General features: G+C 39.0%; 2 protein-coding genes across 2 annotated transcripts in view; both read right to left on the minus strand.

The window, feature by feature from the left end:
* pde11a (phosphodiesterase 11a) overlaps nucleotides 1-22,026 on the minus strand; it is a 41,369-nt gene extending 19,343 nt beyond the window's left edge. The window contains exons 1-7 of the mRNA XM_068330156.1: nucleotides 21,238-22,026; nucleotides 20,494-20,652; nucleotides 9,751-9,840; nucleotides 8,954-9,094; nucleotides 7,940-8,004; nucleotides 5,767-5,899; nucleotides 4,614-4,689 (exon numbers count right to left, since the gene is read on the minus strand). Of these exons, the coding sequence (XP_068186257.1) occupies nucleotides 4,614-4,689; nucleotides 5,767-5,899; nucleotides 7,940-8,004; nucleotides 8,954-9,094; nucleotides 9,751-9,840; nucleotides 20,494-20,652; nucleotides 21,238-22,026 (1,453 nt within the window). The remainder of the gene's footprint in view (nucleotides 1-4,613; nucleotides 4,690-5,766; nucleotides 5,900-7,939; nucleotides 8,005-8,953; nucleotides 9,095-9,750; nucleotides 9,841-20,493; nucleotides 20,653-21,237) is intronic.
* A 2,044-nt stretch (nucleotides 22,027-24,070) lies between these two features.
* On the minus strand, nucleotides 24,071-26,133 carry LOC137605454 (cytochrome c-b-like). Its single transcript, XM_068330157.1, has 3 exons — nucleotides 26,027-26,133; nucleotides 24,711-24,889; nucleotides 24,071-24,618 (listed from the first exon to the last, which is right to left on the minus strand). The coding sequence occupies exons 2-3, from the start codon at nucleotides 24,880-24,882 to the stop codon at nucleotides 24,473-24,475; spliced, it is 318 nt and encodes a 105-aa protein (XP_068186258.1). The 5' UTR covers nucleotides 24,883-24,889; nucleotides 26,027-26,133; the 3' UTR covers nucleotides 24,071-24,472.
* Between the last annotated feature and the right edge of the window lie 173 nt (nucleotides 26,134-26,306).

Consider the following 26,306-nt stretch of genomic DNA (forward strand, 5'->3'; position numbering starts at 1 on the left):
ATTAACTTACAGATAGATTACTCAGTGTGCTTGCAAATGGCACAGAGTTGACAGACAGCAAGTGGGGGAGTTCTGCTTCTTTTTGCACTGGCCACTGAACCACTAGCAGGGGCTGACAGAAGAGGTTTCAGAGCTCTTACTGCTCTTTGGAGACTTTGAACAGCTTTTTATCACCAATCCAAACAAATCTATTCCATCCTTAATGTCAGTCAAAACAACCCGTCTCAAGGTGAACTCACAGCAATCACTGGATACGAATCAACAGCTACTGGCTAAAGTCAGAATACTGATAATCTGTCAGGATATTTTACTCAGGACTACAAACATTAGGAATCAATTAATGCAACAGTACGTAAACACATTAAATCACATTGATTATTAGAACAAACAAATAGACAAACAAATAAACAAACAAAATACTCTGAGACTGCAACAGCACAGCTGCCAATTCTCTCATTGCAAACCTGTTGGACAAACGTAGAGTCTAATTCTGATGTGACATTAAAAAATTGTTAATGAAAAATCCTCCCATCACATACTGTACATTGGCCATTCCACTGAATTTGTGCAAAGTTCAGAGTTGGAGACACACAGGTTTTGTCTCAATGGTTGACTCAAAGTTTGACATGTTTTTTGTCAGATTTGACGGATTTGTTTTTCTAAAATTTTAGAGAAACGGTCACAGCATTATCCGAACTGAACTATGACTGCCTAACGGCTGCCTAACAGCACAGACCACTAGCATCAGTGACAGTCCTGCACATTAAGAAACAAAGGAGAAAACATCTGGTACGTGATGGACTTCAGAGGCAGGGAACTTCATCCTGCTACAGTTTCTGAAGGAGAGTTATGTCACGGTTCTGGTGCAAAAGCATGAACATCCTCCACAGGCGCAGAAGAAAATCCAGACAGCTCTGACTTGAGTGGGTCTCCATCCCACAGAATGACATAATCTGGAGGCTGTGCCAGTTGATGAGGAGGATTATTGCTGCAAAGAATCCTGCTGGGGAACACTAAACATTGATTTTGCAAAATGTTGAGACCCAAACACGTAAAAAAATGTATGTGTTTGTTTCTGTCTGAATTGTTAATGAGGAGAAAAATGTTGATTATTATTTTCATTGAATGCAGCTGGACAAGCAGATTTACACATAAACATGGTAGTTCATTTTCAAATGTCTGCATTTAAATTAAAGATCTCAGTAAATTTGATTAAAAATGGTTAAAACTGTATTTACTATAATAACGACTTAAATTGAAGCATTCAATTATTTATTTTACAATCATACTTCATAAGTCTCGTTATCAACTGCTTATCCAAACTATGGGACGGGGGTCATGCTGGGGTCAAATCATACAAACTCCACACAGGTGGAATGGAACCACATGAAACAAAATAATGAAAATATAACATGTGAAACTAACATTTCATGAATGTTATCATTGACTGGGCATCCAATCATGCAATGGGAGTGGATTTCCTGCATAGAATATTCCTCTCATCATCTAATTAAAGGCAGAGAAAGTCTTTGTTTACAAAGCATAAACATTTAAGTGATAAAGGCTGACTTTTATTGCTACTGAGAAATATCTCAAAAGTAATTACAAAATACATTAAGACTCGTATTTATCTCTGCGAGGTAAAACAAACCTGCCACCAAAGTGACATTTTAATTTAGAGATCAACAGAAGTGTCACAGGATTAGAGCTGTTGCTAAGAACAATTTTCATTATGGTGTCATTAAATGTAAAATACAGGGCTGGAGTTTTCTCAGATCTATTATAGTTCGCTCTGCAATGAGCAGGCTATTTGTGATGAGCTGCAGCACAGGCGGCTTCGACTATATGCAAACTAAATGACAGTGAAGCTTCCGCATGATCTGGAACTGCCACAAATTCAGTGTTATTTCACCACAATCATAGTATCACAATAGTTCAAAGCTCCATTTTAAGAATCTAAAAGATGAAGAACAGGAAGAACAAGAACAAGACAAACAAAAGGAAGAATTGAAGTGTCCAGACCTGCAGTAATGAGGATGGATGTATTCACACGGAATAAAACAGTGCTCCTGTTTTAGCTTGTTTCTCACTCTGAAAGGTCTGAGATCATGAGAACAACTTTAACAGTAGGAAAGAGAAGCGTGAGTGAATATAAAATGCAACTTTTAAATGAGGATTCCTTTGAATGAAGGACACATTGGAAACATTGGAAGGTTTCTGGGCACAAATGTCTGTTTCAGGTTATGACACAGCATCTCAGTCCGATGGAAGTCCAGAAGACTTTAACTAAACGACTTCAAAACCTTTTTTCTCAGTCATTCAGACTTTCTTGTCGATTTCAGATCGTTGTCCTGCTGCATAACACAAGTATGCTTTTTTAATTGTTGGTATGATGCTTTAATGGAATGCTATGTCAGTTTTACACCAGAAGGACCGGGACATATATCTTCCAAAAAGCTTCGCTTTTAACTCTGCAGTCCTCACAATCTTTTCCCAAATGTCTTGGTGATCATCCAGATGTTTGTTTGCTGTTGTTGTTGTTGTTGTTGGCAAATTTGACATGAAACTTTGGGTTTGTTTTCACCTTGTAACTCTCATGATGCCATTTTTTGCCCATTTTCTGTCTTAAAGTGGAGATGATGAACATTGACCTTTACTGATGCCACTTAGACCTGCAAATCTTTACATTTATAATAATAATAATAATAATAATAATAATAATAATAATAATAATAATAATAATAATAATAATTATTATTATTATTATTATTATTATTATTATTATTATTATTATTATTACTGTATATTGTATGCAGGTGTAAATGAACAATGTGACAATCCCCTTTGGGGATTACTAAAGTATACCAAATGAGACAAAGCGCTCCTGGAGGGTTTTGCTGGTTGTTGTGTTAAAGAAGCTTCAGGTTACTACTGCCATATTTTGTAAGCTCACCTCCACAGATTCAAATGTGTGAAAATCAGACTGACAAAAAGGTGAAGTCACTGAGGCGTTGCCGATTAATGACAACCAAAATTCTTTGGCTGCACTAATCCTCATGCTGCGTGTTTGGAACTCAACACTGCACAACCTGGATGTCTGGACAATGTTTACCTATAATAGGAAGAGGTCTGCGTATACAGGAAGCCATTTTGGTCCTGATCAAAGTTCTGATCGACTGTGAGCCATGATCCTGGTCACTGCCTATTTCCCACCAAAACAATGTTTCAGTTCTGTGTTTGACTGTAATCTGATACATTGGCTTGAACAGTTGGCAGCTACACTAAACCAAACTAAAGCAATGCTCCACTCACAATATTTCATCCACCATCTTCCATGTTTATTGGTCCACTAGGGCATGTTTATGTTGTTGTTGCTTTGGTGACATTTTTAGCAGAACAGAACACTGTACTGCAGACTTTTCCTTCAGGTTTAATAGATCTTGTTGCACCGGTTCCAGAAACATTTGCATCTTCTTATTGCAAAGAAAGTCAGATCCTCTTTCCTGTGTTCAAGTACTTCCTCAGGAGAATTTCTTGCATTTGCACTTTGAAGGACACGACTGAAACCTTGGCCACGGACACAAGGACATCCTTGATTTGAGAATTTCATTTCTTGCTGCTTTGTTTGTATGATATTTTTTTTCTACAGTGGAAAAACCTCAGGTGCCGCCTACGCGCTCAGCGTTTCTTTCTTCCCTCATTCTTTCTGTTCTGTTTCCTCTTCCCTCCCTGATAAAAGCACTTACACCTACACACAAATAAAAACGTGAGTGCAAACCAACAAAACACACGCACGCACACACACACACACACACACACACACACACTCGGGTCTTAAATAAACATCTGCGCAGAAATGCTGATCACTTCTCGCTCAAAACAAAACAAATGGCTTCCTGCGTCAGAACTCAGTGGATTGAGTGGATCTTCTATCGTCACTCCTCGCTGTAATATCCAGCACTAAAATCAGACAGGAGATCGATGATTTATCAGCGTGACGGTGTGTTGTCGGCCTGGGACTGATTCAACACAGAGCACAGAAGAAAGGAACTCTACCTCCTTGTGTGGAGTGATGCTGCAGCGGAGATCTAATCACACACTTGCAGCCTCAGCTGAAAACAAGCTGGAGCCCCCCAAATGCCCCCCCCCCCCCACACACACACACACACATATTATGAGTACCTGTCAGCACAATGACGTTACAGCTGATGTATATCTGCATCTAACAAAAGCTATAGAGTCAAGGGTTTGTGGTGCTGCTGTCTACAGTGACTCTGATTTTAGTGGTTTGGCTGAATCCCATTAGTTCCTCTAAAGGTGAAGTTAGATGCTACAGAAAATGATTACTCTCCAAAAGATGGAGGGATTTCATCTTTGTGACAACATTTTGATTAAGGTATTTTCCTTACTGCAGAAACAACTGATGTGCATATCAACTGGGAACGATGTGGTATCAACTGGGAACGTGCAGCTTCATCTCCCAGTCCCAGTCCTGTACTCATTCATGCACACGAAGCCGAATGGAATCAGGCGCCCCAGCGTGAAAAATCATCAAACTTTTAAGTTAGATAGTCATATTTCTATTGGTCATTGGTCTCCAGGTTTTAGCTTACCGATGATTTGGTGGTTGCTGTTCCATATGGGAACACAAAGCACGGAGCGAATGTGGAAGTCTGAGAACTGGTCCGCCTGAGAAGAGACAAAGACAGAAAGTGTACAATGAGAAATATCATTCGATGAGGATTATCATCGAAAAAAAATATTTTTGTGCCATAAACATTGTTTTTCAGGGAATTGTGATTTGACTGAACTTCTGATGTTTTATGGTCCAATGAAATAAATGATTAATCATGAAAATTACTGGAAAGGTAAACAACTACAGAAATAATTAGTAGTTTAAGTAGCTTTTACTTTCATATATATAATAACACTGGTCTATTTAAACTACTGTATATTAAATTTGAGTCCACTGTTTGGTTGTCATCCAGAGCCGACATTTTGGAAAAGTCTAATTTAAATTCTTCAGATTAAGCTGTTGAAAGGATGTACCTACTCCGAAACACCAATATTAAGAGATTTGTCTGTAGTGTTGACACTCTAAAGTCTTATTCTTTTTCTCAATTAATCGTTGACAAAAGGAAGAAACTGGTTTCCCATTGTGTGATGTCAATAAAGGTACAAAAAAAAATAACAAAATGGTGCAAATAAACTGGACATAGTGTTTGGATTGAAGATGTTTTCAAGGGACTTCAATACTTCTACTGACCAGGATACATTTTTATTATTTATCATGCCTGGATGAGGATGTAAGGACACAGCAATCATGTGAGACCGCGGTGGATTCATTAAGTTGTGAAATGGTATGACACCATCTCGAATTGAACAGCAGGACAGAATCGCGCACTGATGAGCAGCTTGAGGACGGCCGTTACAGTTCAACGGTTTTGCTCCTTCGTTTCTGTTTTAACTATCCGGCTCCTCATCGACATGCACACTTTCTCTTCCATCCTGACACCCAAGCGGGTTCACGGTCAGTAATGAGTCCCATGTGACAGTAGTGACTCGTCTGTGACATTATGTGAACATTCTATAGGGGTCTAAATGCATGAGACTCAAATATACTGTACATCTTGAATGGGCATCGAGACTTAGTCAACATCCAGTGAGCATCATTCCCGATGAAAACGGGACTTCATAGTGGGTCTTCTGCAATGCATGTTGAGATGATTTCCGGTCCCAAATGTCAAATTTGAAGAACATGTTTACCTCAGCATCGAAGCGAGGATCCTGGTAGGCATCACTGATGTTCACAGGTAGTCCTGTGGACGCCACCAGCTCTGCGATGCTGTTGTTGATGAGCCAGTCTGAGTAGGAGGACTTCTCCATGCTGTCTTTGAAACTAGGATCACAAAACATGGAGAGAAGATGAGAAAAAGGACTACAATAAAAATAAAAAAAATCGGAGTGGAACATCTTCTTTTTTTTTCTGCTTGTCTTTTTTAAAAACATAGTAAACACACCATAAAAGAAACTTTTTAAATTGTATTAAAGCAAAAAACAAACAAACCCAAAACTCAATTCTCTTTCACACTTGAACTGCAAGCTTGCAAAAAGCCAATTCTCCATGCGGACTCTTTTGCATTGACTTGCACTTAATGAACTCATTTCATATATATCAGTGAGCTTTCTCCCGCAGCATATAAAGTAATAAAATAGTTAATTGTTTGATTGTTTTTTTTTTATTACCAAACACCCCCACACTTTCCATTCACATTAATTTCAATGGGCTGTTGCTGACTTTTTACTGTTAAATGCAGTGAGATGGATGTTTTTTACAATTAGAATAGAGATCGTTTGGTCTCCGCACACTTTGCGGTAGGAGATATTTCCAGGTTATATTTCGTATTCTGCACCTGATGAACCTTTTACAAAAGAAAGAAAAAAAACCTTTGGCTTATATCTGGATGAAGGCGGGTTGCTCTCTCTATTCTCCTCTTTGCCTGTTGCTTTCTTTTCACAGACACAGACACACACTGCACATTCGCTAAGCGTTATCCTCCCCATGGGGGCGGCTGGGATCAGCACATTAGAAATCCTACAGTACGCTTGCCTTGTGACACCAAATTTATTCATTTAATTACACATTAGATGCTGTACTTTTGTTGCGTCAGCTTGGTTTGAAATGGTTTGTAGTCTTATTACTAGAAGTCACAAAGTGGAAATCTAGGCAGTGTATGAACCCACAAAACAGATCAGACCACAGTGTGTAGAGCATAAAAAAATTAAACCAGCTGGTCGAGTAGGCAGACTGACATTCCTTGATTGGCCAACTGCTAATTTCTTACTATTGGAGTCCCTCATGTAATGACTTTCTTTAAATTACGGCAACACTTATTACTACTGCCTTGAAGTGAGCGTATCAGTTATGTCATATGGGGGATAGTTTGCCTTCCTTAAAGCGTTAGTCGTCATCCATAAACATCCCACGCAATATTAAGCCTCTCTTTCACGACTCAGCCATGCCTAGCAGCGGAGTGAAGCAGCAAAAACCCAATTAAGAAGGGCTCCTACAGTATGCTTCCTATTCAGAATCAGCATATTACTCCCACAGCACTACAGAATATTCAATTTTTATACTTCCCTTATTTTTGTCCTTGATAGAAGTTTTACAAATTGAAACATGGCTCTGAGCAGAATTCACAGGTTCTGTGGTGCCAAAGTCGAACAAAGGTAGAGAAATAACTTTGCAGTGAAAAGGTTACTGGTATTAGAAATGGGGAAAATGAAAGGCCAAGCTTTGTTTTTCATCAAGCCGGATGTTATTGAGAAGCAGAGTACACTCAGAAAATGGAAAGATTGACTTCGGATAAATTCATTTTGGCAACAGATTCCACGGAATTGTATTAGTCGAGTTACAAGGACAAATTTAACGTCAAGAATATTTACATTCCGCCTCAAAGCGGTGATGTATTGTAATTGTCAGTGCTAATGTGTCCGTCTGTCCATTCGTTAGTATGTCCACCAAATATCTTCGCAACCGTTGCAGATAGAAAGATAAAACAAAAAAGCAGATTACTGGGGCGGCAAAGGGGATGAAAATGAGATGAGGACCTTGACCTTGCGAACACTAGGTCAAGCTCAAATTTAACCTTTTGTACACTCAGGAAACGGATAAGATGGAAAGACGAGGGAGAAGGCGAGTGTAAGACCATAGATCAAAGCTAGTGCTTTGATAGATCAAAGCTAGTGCTTTGATCTATGACAGCAGGTCAGAGCACTAGATTTTGATCTTTGACCTATGCAAGTAGGTCAGCGTAAAATTTTGAATTCAGGGGTGTCGCGGGATGATGTCTGTTGGTTCTAGTTTCAAAACTGTATTTTTAGTAAGCTGAAAGAATAATATTAAGGGTTGACTTTAATGATGAAAGACCATACAAACCTTGTTTCCGTGTCTGCACTACACTTTGGGGACAGCAGCTCAAAAGACTTGGTGAACTTCACAACCTGAAAGATTTGAATCAGAAGAAATCTCTGAAACCACAGAACCACAAATAATCCTAAAAAATATGCACAGTGTTCACCCATAAAAGTCAACGGAAACAAACAGTGCAGCAGACACATTAATAGACAACTGAGTGGTGAAAGCATTGAGATAGTTTATTTAGTGCAGGATTTTTACATAAAAATTAACGTTTGATAAATGAAGTATTGAACTTTAAGAATGCTAATTAATTCCTGTCAAATTAATCACACTTTATTTCACAGTGAACAGATGCTAAACGTAGTCTGTGGACACTTTGCTATGTTTGGAGTTTTATCAACATCAACCAGTAAATATTGGTTTGCCAGACTGGGAGCCACTGCATTAAAGCAAAATACTACAGGAAATAGGAGGTCTCTGCCCTTTGTGCGTTTGTGTAATTACACCTACAGCCAGCAGGGGGAGACAAAAGTTCTTCACTGCAGGTTGAAGTCACCGGCACAGTAAAAACAATTACTGCATACAAACAAATGTCCTGAAATATGCATCCTGCAGATTTAAGAACATAATTAAATCATTAAAAATGTGCACATGAAGTATTTAAAATACAATTTGACAAAATCTGCAGTACAACTCTCCCTGACTGGCAAATTATTTGTGTTAGTAGTGGTGCATCAACAACTTTTTGGTGTTGTACTAGTTTTATAAGGAGTTCATGCACTTTGGTATTTTAGTCTAATGGTCCCAACCATGGAGCTGCCTCCATCCAAAGAGCCATAAAATAGCTGTTTGAGATCATGACACTGTAGTAATTAGTAGATGTAGCTGTCAAATGAATGTGTAATAAAAACTAATATAATAAATTAACGACATATATGTCATTTTTAATTATATTTAATTGCAATACTAGCAGTGCCACTGCTCAAATGTGAAGACAAATAGAAACACAGCAAAGGAAAGAGAAAACAGTACCGGTGACTCAATGTCCTCCAGCAACTGAACAGAGCAACGTTCGCACTTAAGCAATGTCTGGGCACGATGCATGATCTTCCTGACAATCTTCTCCAGGTCAGTCTGCTCTTCAAACAGGTCGTTTACTACCTCCAAGAGTGCCTGAATGCCAGCAACAGAAAAACACATGCTGCTCTCAAAAACAGTAACCTGTCAGCAGGTGATGGTGAGTACCCCTCACAAAAAGATGCTGCTGGTCGCTAAGCTGCAGGAGCATTATTATTATTATTATTATTATTATTATCATTATTATTATTATTATTATCATTATTATTATTATTATTATTATTATCACCCTAAAACCATAAATTAATAACGTGACATAGCATGATTAGTTCTCCACACAAAAGTAAATTAGGCCTCTATGTGAGGCAGTGTCAGGCCAGTATAATACACAAGCACATAAAAGTCATTCAGTGTAAATGGAGCTCTTCTCAATTCTCCTCTGTTCTCATCATGTTCTCCACCATCACAGATCAATGTGTGTCATAAATTAGTGCATCTCTAAACATTCCCTTGGAGATTTAGATCATGGACCGAGTCCTAGTGTGGATGCCAGCCCATCCCCCCACTACAAAGAAAGCATCCATGTGGGCCTGCATGCTGCTCTGTGATCCCCCACTGCAGTGGCAGTAAGTGGGCTGCTGCTGATCAATACTCAGCCTCAATGTCAGCAATGGGGGGGGTGGGAAGTACTGCTGATCCCAGAGATGGGGTGCGAGGGAGGCTATTATTGGGGCTGGTCATGTGGTCCTTACCCGACTCCTGTCATACTCCTTTCTTGAGGCAGCGAAGAGTTGGGCATTGGAGATCGCAATACCGCAGAAAGGGAGGTACATCTGCAGGACCTGTGGACAAATGTAACAAGAGTTTAGCAGACTTTTGTCAACGCTGGTGCACATAAAGACAAACTGGATTATTTAACAACGACACATAGGAATGAGCCAACAGAGGCCAGGTTAAAGAAGTAAACATACCTGTAAACAATCTTACATTTTAATGAACAGCATTGCAAATTAACTGAAATGTATCTGACACAAAAATAGAGTGTAAACCACTTTTGTCTTGTCAGAAACTCTACTTGTATGGAAAATAAAACAAACAGAAGCCGCCACAAGTGAAGGAGTGATTGTTTTCATCCTGGAAACACCTGTCTTTCCATCCATCCATCTATCCATCCATCCATCCATCCATCCATCCATGCATTCATCCATCCATGATCACTTTCATCTCATCTACAGCTGCTTATCCTCCTTTTAAGCCATGAGTGTTGCTGGAGTCTATCCCAGCTGGCTACAGGTAAGAGGTGGTGTAAACCCTAGGTATGTCACCAGCGCGTCACGGGGTCACACATAGACAAAAAAACCCACTCACAAACACCCTTAAGAACAATTTGGTGTGACACATTCACTCAAACCGCATGTTTTTGGAGGTGAGAAGAAGCAGAGAACCCAGAGAGAACTCTATCAGACACGGGGAGGACATAAAAAAAAACCTCCACACAGGAAGGAATCAAACCCAGAACCTTCTTGCTGTGGGCCAGCAGTGCTCCCCACTGCGCCACCACACCGCCTCTTGTCTTTTCAATGGGAGCAAATAAGAAAAATGGTCTTTCATTGGTATCATTACTTGCTAGGAAAAATAAATCAATTCACCTGACATTTTACCATTTGACTGAATAGTCTGGCTCACTGTGCCTCAGGCACATAAGTTCCTTATTTCAGTTATATTTTCTTCACATAAATAATACAATCACTGGATGTCGCCTAATGATTACAATTAATTTGGACCATGAAACTGAACCAACGTCTTAAACTCAGAATGTAACTGTTGCTGCAAAATGAACATAAATACACACACACACACAAAGCAGATGCAACGAAGAAGATGCTTTTACAAGCAGTGTGGATTCTATATGACTACCAGCCAGTGTTCAGCCTTATCTGAGAGACACTCAGCTCCAATAACATGGAATCTATAGAATTTAGTTGTTGTGCTTCCTTAGTCGGACTCTTTGCTTAGCTATCTATCTTTAGCATCTGGCTGCTGTGTAAACAACACAATCAGTACCACAAATCCAGTAATATTTACCAGCATTCAGGGAACCCCGAGGAGAGGGACACTACAACAATACATGAATGGGAAGTTACTCAGCTGTGGTGGCTGATACAGGCATATCTCTTTCACCTTTTAGAGATGATAATGTTTCACTTTCTCATCACCACAAAATCAGCATGCAGAGAACAGAATCCTACAGCATCACAGACGAGGAAAAGTTGTGGAAATTTCTAATTGCTATGGCTTGACTTAACAATTAAACAGGATTTCTGGGTTAGGTTTCATTTCACAGTCTAAACCAAGCGCCGTATGGCTGATGCTGAATTAAACAGCATGTTGACAATAGCAAGAGAGACTCCGCTGATAAAAGAGTAAAATACAAATAGTAATTTGTAAAACAAACCTTGAAAATACAGCACGAGGATCAACACTCTTCTAATGAACATGTGTGAATGTGTGCATTTGAAAAACAATGAGCTGTTTAATATTTATCATTTCTTTTCTTTTTTTCATTTTCTCCCATTAAACAAATTTCTATTTCTCTGGCATGTTGTTGCTGATGTGCTTATGATGACAGCATTTAGAATCATGCTTAGTAGAAATCATTATTACTCCTTAATGCTAATGAGAAAATTAACTTAATGCACTTCATTCAGTCATAACACATAGTCAAGAGCCTCACGCCATTTATGTAATAACAGGCAATTACAATAGATGATTCTGAACAATAAGCTCATACATAACGCAATTTCAGCTGTCCAATTGGAATCCTCTAATAATGATCTTCGAGAAAGATGCCATCGATAGCCCAAGCAGGAGGAGATTCATTAGCCAGCACGACTTTGGGGATGTTACTATGGATTTGCCTGTGAAAGAGGCAAACCCAAGAAAAGCACTGCACTCTCTAATTACATTCTGTCAGGCAGGTCATTATACAGGTTGCATTACAAACAGGACATTTTTGCCAAGAGACCTGTGGACTGACCAGTAAAGAGAGTTTTAACAACCAAACTAACTGACCAAGGCCTGAGGGACAGTCACTTCCTCTAATTTTAATAATTTCCTTTTCTACCACAGAAATTTTCATACAAAGCAAAGCGAGGGAAATTAAATTGCAAACACTTTATTTCTCCTCCTACCTCAAGAATAATAACAACTTGATTTAAAAAGATGTTTTCCCTTTGCTAGCTTGATAAGGTGAAACCATTGTTGTTTGGCAAAGAATTCTTCTCTGGAATAAAGACATCACATGTAAGCTCCAATCTCATGTCATAAATACACTTTAGGAGTGTTGATCTACAGGAATCTAAACAGGTTACACAACATTAACAGGATGATGTGGGATATTCACATTATCAGCTCAGTGTCCACACAGTTATGTGGTTATGGACATTGAAAGCCGTTTTGCAATCTGTCTCAAAAGAAGACACGTAAATATCTGTATTGTCTGAATTTTTTTTTTTTGATAACCTGGTCAGGTCTTTAGCCCATAACTACTGATATATAACTAGACTTCAGTAATAGGCACCACATCACAAGAACCATAATAAACGATCCTCTTTCCTTCTGTTATCCCAACATAACATTTTACAAGTTTGAGTTTCATGACCAAATTTAGCACACATGCTGAATCGACTGGCTGTAATTCATGAGCACTAGCTAATAAACACTGCATCACACCAGGAGAGCTGCTCAATAGCTATTTTCCATAAATAATTCAATTGTTTTACACATTGTGGGTTCATAGAATAGAGCCAGGAGCAAAGAGAGGTCACAAAAACAAAGCAGTGGATGTATCGATACCATGAAACCAGGTCAGGTTTTAAAAGGCTTCTTTAAAAAAAAATCAACTGAAAATGGAACGAGAGCAAAAAAAGGCTTAAATTCTACTTTGTTGTTATTATAATCTATGTTGTCTAAAATGATAAATAGATACTGAACCCTTGGAAAATATTTCAATATTAACAACTTAGATAAAAAAAAATATTTTGAATTGCTGTAATCGGATACTGTTTAGGATTTATCATTACATAAGTACCGTAATAGTTAATTACAGTATGATTCAACGGGGAAATTTTCCTTATCATGGCCTCAGATTTACCAGAATATGATTTTTACTGCAGATTAAGAAATATATTTTTGCAAGAGCATCAGCAGTAGCTCATTAATATTAATGTACTACCAGCGTATCTAGCCACAATACAAATAAGCACAATCAATTAGCATTAATAATTAAGGAATGCAGAATTTGACTGCAGCATGAGGCCGAGAATTAAATGTCAATGCTTTTATTTTAATAGAAAATTGAAGATTTTACTCTGTAAATGTGATTGTGACTCAATCAGTAATTTGAGAAGTTAAATAGAGTCAAACCCAGATTTTTCCTGCATTACCCTGCATTAAGACGGTTATTATAGATAGTTATAGTTTAGATCATATGTTTTTGCATTGACTTGTATACAGTTCTTTATTAATTGGTATGTATTTTGAATTGCAGCTATATTGTAAACTACTCTCCACTTCTGACTTTAAAGTTGATAAATCTTTCTGAAGAATATGACATTTTTATGTTTATACCTACTTGACTGAAGAATACAGATAATAATTGACAATATGTTTGCATCTGGGTTCTCTCTGGGTTCTCCGGCTTCCTCCCACCTCCAAACACATGTGCTTCAGGTTAATTGGCCAGCTTTAAAGTGTTCTTAGGTATGAGTGTATGCGTGTTTGTCTGTCTCTGTGTGGCTCCATGGCGCACTGGTGTTGCACCCAGAGTTTCCCCCGCCTCATGCCCAAGTCAGCTGGGATAGTCTCCAGCTCCCCGAGACCCGCTACGCTGGACAAAGCGGAAGAAGATGAATGAATGATATGTCAAATTCAATTTTTAAAACAAACAAAAAAGCCAAAAATAGCAAAAGTTGAGAATTTCAAAATAAATTTTTGTGATGTATTTTGTTGTAATCTCAAAGTTCAATAATGAATTTTTATAATGAATTGGTTTAAGCCAGAATAAAAAGAACCCAGGATCTCACATGGACCTCTGGAGTGGTCACCTACACAGTAAGAACGCAGCATCGAACTCATTTTATCTTATTTTGTTCTCATCTTGCTTTTCCTACATTGTTTCCTTCAAAAATGAGATTATTAAATTGCATTTAACTGAATGAGACTGAAATCATTTTTAAAATTAAGATTAGTACAGGGGACATTGGGTTTTTAAGAACCATGGTTAAAACATGATGATGATGATGATGATTTAATTTAATTTTTTTATTTTTTATTTTATATACTGGTTTGATCCCCGAAGGGAAATTAAGAACACACACTATAGCTACTGATTACAAACGCATGCATACATACAGGTATATATTTGTGAGTACAGGCCCCTGTATCACACACACACACACAGGGGGGCCTGTGGGCACGCAGGGGAGGTAGAGTGGCAGGCAGCTCCTTCTTGGTGCGCCTCAAATGAGCAATTTGTAAAGGGGACGGCACCTTGCTCAAGGGTGCCTCGGCAGTGCTCCAGAGATGAGCTGACACCTCCCACTGTCAGCTCACCTCCGGGTATTTTTTTTGGGGGGGCGGGAGCGGGAATCGAACCGCCGATCTTAAATCATAGGACGACCCGCTCTACCGCCCACTTTACCACTGAGCCACTGCCGCCCCCCCACTGCCGCCCATGATGATGATGATGACGATGATGACTTATATAATTGTAGTTGTTCTTGATCTCGTAGTTGGTTGTCGGTGATATCATGATTTATCTTTGACACATACAGTACATATCATTTATGCAGAGCTCAAATCGTGCTTTATTCAGATGTGATGGAAAAACCTACATATTATTTTTTTTCACTTTCTACATTCAGAGCCACGTTCTTCCGTGTCTTTGACGGTTCTGAATAATAACTGGTGCAACGATATCTTTCAGAGAAGCAAAACATGCGACTGTAACTCACATGATCTCTGATCTTGTGTGTTTTTCCATGCAGTCATTTTTCATGGGCTTTAACTGCACATGCTTTGTTAAAATGTAAATATGTAAAAAACAACAGATCTAAACAAGGTGAATTTGTCTTCCACATATTTTCTTTGTTACCGTATAATGTGTATGTGTCTGTTTGTTCTGACTGTTGACCATTAGTAGTGCTGCAGTAGCCATGAATCTAAATCTGTAACAACCCTTAGATGCAGTTTAAGGCCCTCTGATGCTTCTCTTTGAAACAAAATAAGCTTATTTTCTTTGCATTTGCAAATGAAAAATGCCTGGCATCAGGTTACAAAATTATGGAATGCAAATTAATGAAATGGAAAAAAAATCTTAATGATCTGAATAAAGGAACGACATCATAAACCCATTCAAGCAGCATAGTGATCGTCTTTATTTGATCATTAATTAAAATCCCCAACATCCCAATCAATTGGAAGGCTGAGCAGGAGGGTCTGTGCTAAGTGTACTGTACACCATGTCATCCACGTGTATTCTTTACCCACACAATGCAAATGTTATAGTTATATGTTGGGAACCAGCTTGGTATGATGCACTCCATAAATTTGATTTCATCTATTATCCTGCAGGAATGTATTACATAAGTAGAGCTTATATTGTGTTCTCTCTCTTGTAGCTGTAGATTGTTATGGTTTGTACAGTGTTTTCAGCCTAACTTGACTGGGAATACAACAGCTGCAGGGAGCACAGGAGAGACAATAGAATCTCTATACTTGGTAAATGACTCAGAAGCTTTACATTTTATCGGCCACTGGAACCTAAATTCTTCTTAATAGAAGATTCCTGAAAATATCCTGGATAATACATGTCATATAAAAATGGATTCAAACATATTCACACGCAGGCAGATTATGCTGAGAGACAATACATAGAGATGTACGGATAGCGTGATGAGGTCAACTTATAGACTTATTATTCTTCAGTAGAAGAATGCAATTCTACACGGGTTGAAGTGATGCCCAAGTTCCCCGAAGGACTCCAACCCTGCAGTATGGCAACACAACATTATTAAAACAGCTGTATCAGGTGTTAAATATTCTATAAGGCTTAGTATATAGAGACTGACATGTGTTTTAATAAAGACACATTAAAGTCTCTAATGATATCTGCTGTTGCCGTATCATTTAAGGCTCTAAAACGTGGGCTACGTTTGCTTATCACAAGGTCTTCCATAAAAGCAGAGCTGCAGCTGTGCTGCGCAGGGAGCTCACTGTGATGTCTGATGCTAGCATTGCATTTCATTACTAATTCAGCTGTAGCACACCAAAGCATTAGTGTGACGTTGATGCAATGTGAAACATACTTGAAACACAGAAAAGAAAAAGAATTTGTAATCTGCATCTATTATGACAAAAGGAATAGAGTCACTGGATAAAAGTTTTAACTGTTGAGAACCAGTGAGGAAGAAAAGACATTAAATAAGAGGCTATAGTAGTTTGTGGGAGTGAAACCTCTAAAACGAAGCACAGCTAGCTTCTTGCTTTCATGTTTCCTCTTTTTTCCGCTTCAGGGGCTTGAAGCTGCAATAAAAGATGAAAAGAGTGCAATGCTTATCAGCACTTTCCTGCTACATCCACTTAAAGTGCAATGATGGACTAAACTTGTGCCCCTAATGCTGGAAAAGTTAAATAAACCATTCCTCAGTGTAAGATATAATACCCAATCCTGCTGCTATGACTTACTGTATTTTGTATTATATAGTTGTTCACAGATGTCTGTGTCAACTGCTTTGGGTTTGTACCTCTGATCATTACAGATTGTAACATCTACGCTCTATTTCTGTCCAGTACACCAACAAAAATAAAAAGGAGTCTCCGTTGTGCTGGATCTGCAGCCCATCGATCCATATTTTGTTGGGGTTAACTGTTTGTTAAACTTTTAACGCCACATAAATGATCAAATCTCAGAGCCGACACCAAATCAAAGACGGATACTCTGGTCATCCCACGGAGCACACAAGTAAACACAAATCAAGTTGACATTCTGAACAGCTTCTGTAAAATTGTTCTTTTTTGTCCTATTATGACAGCGTCCTTAGCAACATGCTGTCTTTGGAAACCATGATTATGCTGAGAGACAAGCTATGACCTAACTAAAAACTGAGCACTGAGACAAAGACTGAGGGCAAAAATGCCATATGTCACATTGAGCTGGAGGAATTCTTTAAATGCCAAATATCACTTAGTCATTTGGATATAGGAACAAACAGTGAAGGAGCAAAAATGTAGCTGATGTTTGTCAACGAGAGGTAAGCAAATACTGTAGTGTGGTTTGTGAGGTATTGTGAAATGAATGTATAAGGAACAAAGAGAAGATAGTTGTGATGTGGGTAGCCATTGTTCACTCAGCCATTGTTTCCTTTTATACTGTTTTAAAGATATTGTTACTGTCAATACAAAGAAATGTCAGATGTATTAGATATTTTAGCTAAACCCAAAAATGTCAATGTTGCGGTGGAAGAACAAAAAAAAAAAAATCACAAGACCATTACATTACTGTGATCTTTACTGTAGACCAAACAACCACTGCTGGTTGTTTAGTTTTTCATTGTTTTTCATTGTTGTTTATTTACTCATAAGAAATAACTCTATTCATATGCTAATGAGAGACAACCTGAACTAAGACTGCCCCAAATAGTGTTATCCCTGCTTCCATAAGACTGGAGGCGATCATGGTCATGCGTGTGTGTGTGTGTGTGTGTGTGTGTGTGTGTGTGTGTGTGTGTGTGTGTGTGTGTGTGTGTGTGTGTGTGTGTGTGTGTGTGTGTGTGTGTGTGTCCATCTGTCCAAAACTAATCTTGCATCCCACCAGGGCTATTGCACAATTCTTAAAAAAGCCGTCTCTCTGACTTTATTTTGCTGGCTCTCCACTCCTCTTCTTTTGTTGGCATTTTCACTGTGTTGACCTTTTTTACAGCATGAAATAGTAGGTAAACACCAACGCTTCTAATGACCTTCATTAAGGTTTTGTGACTAAACACAACAAAACCTTCATTATTGTGATAATTATAACAATGAAGGTTCTGTCATGATTAATTATCTTTTTATATAAAGGTTCATTCAAATATTCCTCCCTGGATTGATGGTGATATCCGGAGAGAAAGTGTGACCAAACTCTGGTGTCATGTTTTGACTCTGCTGACTGTCACAAACATTTCATCTCTGAAAGAAACAAACAGCAGCTGAGGATCTTAAGAAAATCTCTTCCTGACAGATGAAACTAAGGGATTCCAAAAATAAACGTGGGGCAGTTTAAAAAAAGTTAACAGATTAATGGCATAATGATACAACAAAGCAGCTTGTCCCCGAATTTTAAGACATTTAATCTAGATCAGACAAGGGTAATCTCAAAAAATGGTATAATACTGTTTCAAAACCAGCAGTTGCGAGTCATATTATATGTTTCTGATCCTACCATCCTTCGATAATCTGATCCGAATCAAATCATGTTTGGGTTCATTCCAGAACTATGGTGGATCCAGGGATAGTTTTGATGCTAAAAACCAGGATTATCCTGATCCCACTACAAGAGAAGAGCCAGAATGGATTCACACTGATATGCTGGGACAATAAATAAGTCATGTTATTGTCCACATTTGAAATGAAATTAAATAAATAATCATAAATAACCATTAACCAAAACCATTAAAATATCTATGAATTCTGCTAGGGTAAAAGTACAAATGCTCTCTGAAGTAATCAGCAAAAACATTTCTTAGTTGTCTTAATTTAAAAAGCAAAAACTAATAAATACTTGTCAAATGAATTTGCTTGATTTTCAACTATAGTTAGTTATTTATTGACATAGGCACAAAAATACAGAAATATGAGACACCAAAACACGCAACTCCTATGATGCCATGCATATCCATTGCACTTTGTTTTTGGAGCCAACCTTTCTGCAGACACTGCACATTGCCTCATTCGGGAGAACTTTCAACTGATGTTGCTTGTTGTTTGGACTAAATGTTTAGAAGCCTTTTAATACTGTCAACCACCAAATACGTATCTGTAAACCAGCAACCTTTCATTTTTTTTAACTAATGGGCTGAATTTGATCGTGCAAGCATATTAATGAAATAGCTGTCTCGCAAGGATCTATTTAAGGACATTTTTTTAAAATCACAAATATAATTAAGAGAATATTGCCAGCAAACCTATGCAGACAAGACCGTAACTTCTGTTCATTCAAAAAAACAGATAAAAAAATCTTTTAATCTCATTCCAAAACTGATGGCTGTAAATTATTGTTCTGAGATTTTGCTGCTATTTCTTCATTTTAAGAGGACTGCATCCAAGTTGTCTCACATGTTAAACGTCTTGGTGTTATTCAAGATTAAATCTTATACTGTATGTTAAAAAAGATAAAAATGTAACACAAACAACAAAATATCCACCAACTATCCATTTACTTCCTCACAGGGCTCACTCATATTCAGACCTGTAGGATTATTTGAGTGACTAAATCACTTTCAGGTAAATGGCATGTTTTTGAGGAGCAGGAGGAGGAGGGAGTACGCAGGGGTAGCTCATGCAAACACAGGAAGACCGTCAAATCTTCACACTGATGTTTCGATTTGCAGTAGAAAATAAAGCTTCTTGCTGTGAGACAGCGGCGCTAACCGCTGCACCACCACATGACCCCAGAACTGCCTGCAGCTATACAGCTATACATGAATGCAATGATCATTGCAACTTTACATCAATAAATCATTAGGTGGAAACATCAACAGATCAACATCTGCTCCGGGAGTGGACTGCATTCCCCCTTTCAGCCAATCGCATTTGGTGGAGTCATGTCAGAATGGCTTCACACAGTCTCCAAGCCTGGTTTTAAAAAGGCTGCAAAGGTTATTAATGACTAACTCGCTGCTAACTTGTCCCAAGTATTTTTTCCATTCCCAAAAGGCCACTTTGAATGGCTTGAGTACATATGGGTGATCTCCATCTATAACTGTGTTTTGAACTATGTGTGTAGTGAATGCAACAATTTCCCTGATTCATAACTGTGTCTTTAAACATCTCATCAAGGTCAGTTTAAAGATTGCTGTATCTGTTCAATACAGCAAAGTGTTGGACAGCGGATGTGGACATTGTTGCTTTGTTGTGTGCTGCTGTTTCATCTTCATTGCATGATGGAATGTATTGGTGTGTTGTTGCAATAATGTGTTGTTTACCATTGGCTCGTGTGGCATCTTCACAATACTTATTCTAATGCTGCTTTTATTATGCAATCTCCATTCTGTAAATTTCATACTTAACGTTCTAATGCCTTTAATCAGGGGATTGGTGTTGAAAATTAGCCAGATGGCTAGACTTGTAAATTCATAGTAATGGTGATTAATGTGTGTTGGCCTTATAAATAAATAAAACCTCCTTTGCTTGTGCCAGGCAGGCAGCAATTGTGTTCACAGCCACAATGATGAAATTACCTTTTCATCATCCTCAGTGAAGAGTTCTCCACTTGAAGACTTGTTGATGGCCTGAGCTACTCCAATGATTTCTCCATCACTGTTGCGAATGGGCATGCACAAAAGCGACTTGGTCTTGTACCCAGTCAGCTTGTCGATCTCATCACTGAACCGACGATCCTGCAAACCACAGAGGCAGTGCAAAATAAAGATGCGCTTTAAGCACTTATAAGATATACAGTTTTTCCTTTCCAGTTTCTGATGACAAGCACTTCAATGTAGCAACTTACCGAGACTTAGTCAAACAACACTCAACAAGAAAAGATATATAATACTTTACACTATTTCAGAATGATTTGGACTTTAGATTATATCCAAAGTCTTTGGTGAGTCAGAAAGATGAGGTCTTCTTGGACCTTTTCTGCACTGACACAGGCAGCAGGCATCAAAATACAATTTGGCTTTCTTTAATATAATTTTTTAAATCTAGTTAAATATTGTGGACTTTGAAAAACAAGAGACCATCATTGCCTTAATCTCATTACTCGAGTGATGTTTCATGTCAATCTCTGCTTTCACACAGGAGCTCAGTCCAGCTGACTGTTGCTGTTGGCCTCCATGAGTTTGATTGATGATCAATGAAATGACAGAGTGAAAGTAAATTGTCTCTCCGCGTGTGTGTGTGTGTGTGTGTGTGTGTGTGTGTGTGTGTGCCTGACTCATGCAAACGTACACACGCATGCACGCACAAAGAGAAGCAGGCACCTGATAAGCGTCAGGAATGTTCACTGTCTCTCCGTGTTCAGCCACGTATCCTATGATTCCTTTGCCCCACGGCACCTGAACTTCATCTGAATTCATGGAGGGTAAAACTGTGGTGCCCGCATGCACATCAAAGAATTTGGACATGAGTGTCTTCTTGTTGCCCGTCCCCTCCACTAAAAACAAGGAACACCGGTCTGCGTCCACCATAATACACACAAATATGAGGATTTTGTAGCTGAGACTTGTGAGATCTAAGTCATTCGAGATGTCTTTCACAAGCTCCAGAAAAAACTCTCTTTCGTTGTGTTCTTTTAGGTAATATTTAAAATCCACGGCTGTGGACGGATACTGGGGGATGTTGACTCTGGACTCCAGCAGTGCGCTCAGGATGTGCGCAGTGGTCGGGGGCAGAGAGCTGGCTTTCCTCAACAGAGCTCTCCTCCTCATACTCGTAAGCGGCTCCTGAGCTCTAGAATTAACATGTTCGTCGTATGTCCTGTTGACATTAATGGCCTTCGATCTGGCAAAAGTTTTGCGCAGCTCTTTCTGCGACGCTCTCCGCTGCAGACCGTCACATTTGCTCGCCCAGCTGTCTTTACACGCGGTGCTCTTCTCCTCCTTCGGCTCACCTGAAGCTGCAGCCGCCGGAGTCTTGCTCGCCTGGTGATTCTTGAGCCATTTGTCCACCATGGTAAAATTCCCCTTTCTGTTCAGGTAGTCCTCAAACAAGTCGGGATGCGAGTCCAGAAAACTTTCCACGTCAGAGAACACCATATTTGGCACTGCCATATCTGTTCTTCAGATGGTTCTCAGTGAACCACATCCATAAAGTCGTGCAGGGAAATATCATCTATGATGCTTGACTGAGGTTTGTAGTCCATAGTATTTCGGACAACAGAACTTTAGAGGTGTTCTCAGCTGGAAACAACACTGGAGCTCTTGGCTGCACGTCCAGTTTCCACTCTGTGTGGATGAGAATGGAGACTCCTTTTGCGCATCAGCATATTCCTTCACCGCATCAATCAGTTCGAGAACATTAAACGCGCGTCCGAGCAGAACATCATGAACGCAAATCCAAACTCGAGTAGACCATCGCAGCTTTTGGACATTTCCCACAGTCACTACCGAGCATCACCGTCGTGTGGATCTTCTTGTGTGCGAACGACGCAGGCGGTGGTTGGTGCGTCCCGCAGACGCGCTCCTCGTCACACGCACAGGAGCTCCGGGTCCGTTCAGCAGTCGGCCCTCTGGCCGTTTGAACCGCTTCCACTCCTCAGAGAGGCGCTGTTAGGATGATGATGATGATGATGATGATGATGATGATGATGATGATGATGATGATGAAATGTAAATTCCTCGACTACCTCGGCATGCTTATTAAATTGTGTATATTGTAAATATATAATACAGTATATATATTTTAAAATAAATAAATTACATGGTGATTGTTTGTCCTGTAAAAATCGACTCAGGTACTAATTCAATCCTCTAACTTTATAACTTTATTCTTAAAAAGCGCCAAATAAATCTAATCCATTATTATTATTATTATTATTAACAACATAACACCCCAATGCGTCTAGATTGTAATTTAGTAAAAACATATTTCAGTAGCGGCAAGCACGGTGTGGATCTGTGTATTTCCTAACAGGTTTTCTGATGGTACTGGGGGCCCATTTTCTGTAAATTAAAGTGAATTACTGTCGCCTGAAGAAATAATTGTATTTCTTCGTAAATGGGCTACTGCGTAATATCTACTGCTGGAGGAGGGTTTCACTACACCCTAAAACACTGGTAAACGTGGTTGTGGGTTGTTGTGCTGTATGACCTGTAACATTGACTATAACTGGCAGGAGACACAACATTCTTTTATACTCCTTTATACTGTATCTGAACGCAAGAGGGCGCTATACTCCACAACTTCGACAGAATATAGGCTACATTAACACCGCAGGCAAGAGTGACCCAATTCACCCCCCCCCCCCATGTGACTCAGATGTTTGTTTTTTTCAAGACAGTGTGAGCAGCACGAATAACACGGAATCTGCTCTTCTCAATGCTGATTTGGGCCACTTTCATGTGTACCTAAATCACACATCGACCTGATTCCTGCTGAGGTGGCAGCAGCGTAACTAGATCACAGCGCTGTTGTTCACAAACCTGCTGTTGTGTTCCTTTCCTCAGTTTAATAAAATAACAGACCATAACAAGGAAATAAAATCAAAAATTTTTTGGTCATTCGATTCATAATCTGCAGATATTTTCAGCTATTCAACATGGTGGCCGTTTTTGTGGGATCAAGGCACAGATCTGTTTGTGTTAATGGGTCAAGCAAAAGGATGAACGTCAAACAGGACAAAAAAATAAGTCCATGTTAGAAATGTCATTCCTGCGTTCAAATGGTCTCAGCATAGTGAGCATGTACTGTATGGTCCAAGTGAGTAAACACTCATCCATTTTATTCTAGCATCCCACCACCTCTTAGTACATCTATTTTAACCAGTCAAAAGGAAAATGCTGTAATCAAAACTGACTTTTAGGAAAAGACAGAAAACCAACAAATTTAGTCTGTCGATACATTTTCATCAATACCAACACTGTCCAGGAAAGTTCAAACAACCTCAAAGAAACGCAGACTGTTAGCTTAGAAATTCAAGTCTTATCTTTTGGTCCGATGAAATCACTGAATTCAGACAGTTCTTCCTTAAAACACACAAACACTAGACGCCCCTGATGAGTACTACATCAACCAGACCAAATTAATTCTGGCGTGAAATGATCACTCACACGAAGGTGACACTTCGCTCACATCTAGGAACATACAAACAGTCCATCAAAATCCAGTCAGTTTATTCAGGTAGCAAATAAAAAAAAATAAGACTGTGAGATTATCAAACCAGAGGCAGTGAAGTTGTTTTTCTTGGAACAGGCAATTTGAAAACAACTTAAGACAACACACAACACCTTGTGACATTTCTCAACAATCATAATGTCTAGTCCCAGTATTCAGAATACACCATATAATCCAAAAGGCACAGTAAACGGTTTAATAAGTTACGATACAAAATTGACCTATTCAAACCAGGAGACACCGTTCAGCCCATCACACCAGAAACAGGTACAGCTGTGACCAACATGCTGACATGCTAACTGGCTCTTGTTCTTTGTAATATGATGGTTGCAGGTCTCGTGTTTGTCTTGAGACAAAAATGGCAAAGACCTGTAGACGAGTTCCTTATGAAGTTGCAGACTTCAGATATGCAATAAGGTCGGCTCGTTCATTCTTCTTTTTGATGCCATTGAAGAGCATCTTTGTGCCTGGAATGTACTTTTTTGGGTTCTCCAAGTAAACCATAAGGGTTTCTTCATCCCAAGTGATGCCTAGAATTAAGAAGAAAAAAATGGAGACTTAAATTCCATCCACATAGCATGAATCTGTTCAAATACTGTGAATACACATGAGGATGACTTACCTTTACTTTTGTTTGCATCAGTATACGAGAAGCCCTCAGCCTGGCCCGTTTTACGTCCAAACAGGCCCCACAGGTTCGGCCCAACCTTATGTTTTCCACCTTTCTCAACAGTATGGCATTGAGCACACTTCTGGACAAATGTCTTCTTGCCTTTGTTAATGTCAACAGGCATGGTTTCCCTGAAAAAACAAAACAAACGTGATCAGATTCATATTACAACACAACATTACAAACACCTGGTTGATTAGAATTTTGCTTTCCCTGGCTGGTTTTGATTTTGTTTTCCATTGCTGGAAAGAATGTCTTGTACTAAAACTCAAGTGTGCTATACTGGAGGAAGGTCCTGCATTATGCAAAACTCATCTGGAGGACTTCTGTATGCCAATAAGCAGCAGGTAGAACGAACACTAAGCGACTTATCTCACAAAGTGTTACCCATTTGTTGCTGCTTAAAACATAAATCATTTTAAAAGACTAAACATATGATTAACATGATTATATGATGATGACACAATTCGTGTTCAGATGATTGAATCAGATGAATTAGAAATGTGCTGTTGGGTCAAATACCCAACCATGTACTGGCTCATCACTGCTCCATTAGTAACTCAGAAAGTAGAAAACTGAACCATCTGTTGTAAAATAAGGGTGTCTTTAGGGGTTTTTTTGTGTTTGTTTTTAGAAAACTATACACTTTTAATATTCAAAATAACGCTCTACACGTATCCGGTGAAGCATGTATATCCAAATTCAAATTAGACATCACAAAAGTCGCTCACTCCCAACTTTTACAGAAAACGAGTGAAACGGGTTTCCCATGAATGAAACAAGCGCTCCGCCACAAGAGGGCGCTCACTTCCACATTGCGTAACATGACATTCTGCCGTCGTTACAAAACTGTTTATTTAACCGGCAAAGAACATAGAAAAAAGATAAAAGAACCAGTGTACATTTATACAATTACTAATTCTGATGATGTTACTGATTACGTCACAAAATAATCTGCACAGGCTCCCGTATCTAAGACAAGTTTGAATGTAAAAATAATTTTAGACAAACCCAAGAATAACAGGATTGAAAAGAAAACTTTCACCCGTTACTAAAACCTCTGATCTGTAAGATGGAAACAGCTTTACCGTAAACATGCATCAGTTCCTAATTCAGGTAAGACAACCTTTATTCCCGGAAGCAGGAGAACACACCTGGATCTGACCACGTTGCTCAGTGACAGCCGCCGGTAAAGAAAGTTTTTCGTCTCAAATTAAAGTCACTACTTTCAGTGGAAGAGACTCACTCAGTCATTTAAAAAGACTTACCTTTTCTTTGGAGACTAGTAAACCCAAGTTTGACGCGATATTTTCTGAAGTTTCCCTCCTCCGCCGGTCCTCCCGTTCAGTAGGGTTATCTCAGGAGTGTCTCTGACGTTATTCTAGTGGAACACCGGAGTCACGTGACCTGTGTCGTCATCACATTGTGAAAGTGGACAATCTGGAACTTTCCTTAGATCCGAATTACCTAAAGTTCTTACCAGTTTGTTTCCTAATTGTCAGCTTATTTCATTTTTCTGACTTTACTTGTGGGGGTTTTAGTTGGTAT

This window comes from Antennarius striatus, chromosome 12 (assembly GCF_040054535.1).
Source record: "Antennarius striatus isolate MH-2024 chromosome 12, ASM4005453v1, whole genome shotgun sequence".
In the NCBI taxonomy this organism is placed as follows: Eukaryota; Metazoa; Chordata; class Actinopteri; order Lophiiformes; family Antennariidae; genus Antennarius; species Antennarius striatus.

Bases quoted from the DNA above. Each gene is read 5' to 3' on its own strand.
- LOC137605454 (XM_068330157.1), bottom strand. From the start codon at position 24,882: ATGCCTGTTGACATTAACAAAGGCAAGAAGACATTTGTCCAGAAGTGT. The intron at 24,619-24,710 runs GTAAGTCATCCT...TCTTAATTCTAG, and splicing joins TGATGCAAACAAAAGTAAAG to GCATCACTTGGGATGAAGAA.